The 3,660-nt window shown below is 46.1% G+C and overlaps 1 protein-coding gene across 1 annotated transcript; it reads left to right on the top strand.

The window, feature by feature from the left end:
• LOC115233327 (pro-resilin-like) lies at positions 1–3,654 on the top strand. Its single transcript, XM_029803668.1, has 3 exons — positions 1–525; positions 1,681–2,190; positions 2,347–3,654. The coding sequence occupies exons 1-3, from the start codon at positions 508–510 to the stop codon at positions 2,359–2,361; spliced, it is 543 nt and encodes a 180-aa protein (XP_029659528.1). The 5' UTR covers positions 1–507; the 3' UTR covers positions 2,362–3,654.
• The last annotated feature ends 6 nt before the right edge of the window (positions 3,655–3,660 follow it).

The raw sequence follows: 3,660 nt of genomic DNA, 5'->3' as shown, positions 1-3,660 counted from the left end.
TTTCAACATCTGCCTATCATAACTGTCATAACATATTGCCACAATCACAAAGAAAACAAAAAACAGAGATGAAAGGGATACGTGTAACCTTCAAGTAACCGACCAGCAAGTAACCGACGCAAAGTTCTTTATGGGACTGTTATTACGACAAAGCACTCGACCAAAGGAGTCTAGGTCTAGGACACAAGTCTAGGGATCCACGGCATGACTATCGAGAGGCCGCAACGTTTCGCAACTTTTCATCGTCCAAATCTCGAGTATATCAGCGATCCGCAGGAACGGGACAGGTAGATGTCTGACTCCGACAGAGAACGAGAGAAGCACGATGTCGAGGAGGGAGGGAGGAAATCGTCTCACAACTCTGAATTACTCTCACTCGCGAGAGGCCCCCGTCTCTTCTTCGTGGGGGCCCCTGCGCGTGTATCCCCCTGCTTCTCCCGGGGGTATAAATGACTCCGGTCTACCTTCCACGGAGTCACAGAACTGAGCGGCATCGCAGAAGCCGACATGAATCTTCTGATCGCGGTAAGCACGCTTCTTTTTTTTCATACTTACTTTACATTAAGGAACAGTAGAGGGGAGGAAACTTGAATAAAAAAGAAAGAAAGCGAGCAAGGAAATGTGGTGCATGGATAAGTGTGTGAGTGGAAGAGGATTAAATGTGTGTGATCGAGATCATTGGTCAGTAAGAAAAGATAAAACGATGACCGCGAATCATCGTGCCCTACATCACTGCCGTTGTCTTTAATCTCACGTGATGCGAGTTTCACATAAACCGGCAATAGACGACTGATTTGACGGTGCTGCTTTCCCTTTCGCACGCGTCTCTGATTTCTCGCGGAAAACGCAGCTTGTGACACAGTGACATAATGTAAAAATTAAAACAAAAGCGGAATCTGTGAAAGCTACTTTTTAAATAATTCGAAATTTGATCTTCTTTCAAATTTGTTACAAAAATTCTAGAGAATTTACTGACCATTGATTTTTTTCGCAATTGCACGATTACACTTGCTCTAAAAAAATTCATAATATGTAAAAAAGAATCATTTTTGATTTGTTTGATTCTAAATCCATTTTTTTATATAAAAAAACATTTTGAAAGATAATTCTTTGGAAGTCATATAAATTATGCTCTCTAATTCTCTTCTCAATAATACATATGTACTTTTATATTTTTTTATATATAACTCATTTTTTTTTCTAATTCTATATATATTTCACACAGTATATCAATTTTAGAAAACTCTGTAAAATAGAGGGAAACAATTGCGTTATTCTAAATATTTAAAGTATACAATTGTATAAAAGCGAGAATAAATACATTGATAGATAACCTTTGATCTAATCTCAAAATTCTCCAAAAGAGTGTCGATATATGATATTATAAGCTGCACATTTTCTATAAACATGAATACCGAGAAATGCATCGACAGAAATCTTCTAAAAAGACTTGCATTTCACAATAAGCGATCATTCCAAAAGTCAATATTTTTCAATCGTTGAAAAAAATATACTTTGACAGATGTCGGCTGTGTGACACTTAAAATATTATATAATTTAAAATAGAGGGATATTATTGTATTGTGTGTAATTCGTTGAAGGATTAGAGTGTAATTTATCGCACTTACCTACGTTTCGTAAACACAAAATTAAAGTAACGTATCCTCTTGTGTGTTACAGTGTATGATTGTCGGTCTGGCAGGGTTCGCCCTGGCTGAGGCGCCTGTGTCCTCCGGCTACAGTTACAGCAGACCGTCCGGCGGTGGCGGCGGCGGTAGCTTTTCCTTCGGCGGCGGTGGCGGTGGCGGTGGCGGCTACACCCAGGTGTCCTTCGGTGGTCAGAGCAGCGAAGGTGCTTCCGTGGACGGTGCCCTGCTCGAGCAGATCCGCCAGATCCTCCTGAAGGAAGAGCTGCAGTCCCAACAGGGTGGCGGATTTGGCGGCGGCGGATTAGGCGGCGGATTCGGACCTAGCTCCAGCTACGGTGCCCCGTCCGCGCAATACGGCGCTCCCCCGTCGACGCAATACGGCGTGCCCGGCTACCAGACCCGTGTCGTAGGCATCGATCTCGAGGGCATCAGGCAGGCCATCCAGGTTGCCCAATTCAACCAGGTCAGCCAAGGTCCCGGAGGTTATCCCAGCGGACCTAGCACCAGTTACGGAGCGCCCAGTAGGCCGTCCGGTAGCTACCCCGGCTACCAGACCCGTGTCGTAGGCATCGATCTCGAGGGCATCAGGCAGGCCATCCAGGTTGCCCAATTCAACCAGGTCAGCCAAGGTCCCGGAGGTTATCCCAGCGGACCTAGCACCAGTTACGGAGCGCCCAGTAGGTAGCTACGTAGCTACGGTGCACCGTATTAAGGATCATCTTGGGTTGGATGATGAGAGAGAGCGAGAGAGAATGAGAGAATGATAGAGAGAAAGAAAGAGAGAGAGAGAGAGGATGGGAGAGTTGATAATGGCACCGGCCGACAACAACGACTACTTTCCGAGATGCAGCTAAAATAAACACATAATATAAAAAGATTATAGAGAAGATCAGATATACTTGGAAAAAGGTCATAGATGTCACCAGATTCTCTCACGAATGATACATTCCTCAGGCTCTTCAACTCGGAAGGTCGTCGATATCAGGATTAGAGTATCGGATTCGCCGCAGATCGAGATTCAAAGACGAACTGGATCACCGAAACTGGCGTTACTCGCCCTCGCGGTTCCAGCGTCGTCGCGTCCCTCAACTAATGCCAGGAACTCAGCTAGAGGACACGTCAGACGGAAACGTGTGCGAAGAAAAGCGCAGATGGCGATCCGCGGGATGGCATCTGGTCCGTTGAGGATCAAATAGTCGTCGCTTCAACGGGTCAAGGTCTCCCGGGATCCGCCGGAAAGGAACGCACCGTCTCCAAGCAGCATCTCTTCCGGGCCCCTGACTTGTCGGGAATCCAACGGTCGTCGCTTCGACAAGACAAAGGGTCCGCGAGAATGTGAATGTGGCCAGTTTTTTTTCTTTTCTTTCGGGAAAGACTCGGTCGCTTGAAATCTTGAGCGCAGTCGGCACGGTGCCGAAGTCTATCGTACCAAAATCGCATCAATCGTCGCGGTCATCGATGTCAGTTGCGCGAGGATCAGTGATATCGTAAGGAGGCAGGCGCAATCGCTGACACAGACACACTTCACACATTCCCGGCAATCGTCGGGACACTCATAGAACAAAGAAAGAGGAGAAGGAGGAGGCCGACATGCCGAAGACGTGATTGGCGCAATTAGCGCCTTGTAAATAAAATTCTACACATGATCGCTATATCGCGGCGTCCGCTGCGTAATTCGTTTCGGCTCTTCCGGCTCAAAGATCGGTTCATCAATATGATACGATCAAAGACCTTGAGGATATCAAAAGCTGATAATGTCTCAAGCGATAGATCCAGTTGAGGAGGATCTTCGAACCGAAGGCTGAGAGAATCGTGGAAAAAAATATCCGAAGAGTATAAGGTCGATTTCGCGTAGAGTAACCGACCTCTATTTGTCCGCGATAAGATTCACTGAGGATCACTGTAAACAGAAGAGCGAACCGGATTACAGAACGGACGCCGCCGTGTCGGGCGACACGTACACGCGAAGCTACGAATACATATTATTTTTTTAATACATTTTAACGCTCTT

Source organism: Formica exsecta, unplaced genomic scaffold (assembly GCF_003651465.1).
Source record: "Formica exsecta isolate Colony F162 unplaced genomic scaffold, ASM365146v1 scaffold170, whole genome shotgun sequence".
Classification (NCBI taxonomy): Eukaryota; Metazoa; Arthropoda; class Insecta; order Hymenoptera; family Formicidae; genus Formica; species Formica exsecta.
This window is presented reverse-complemented; position numbering and strand designations above follow the sequence as displayed.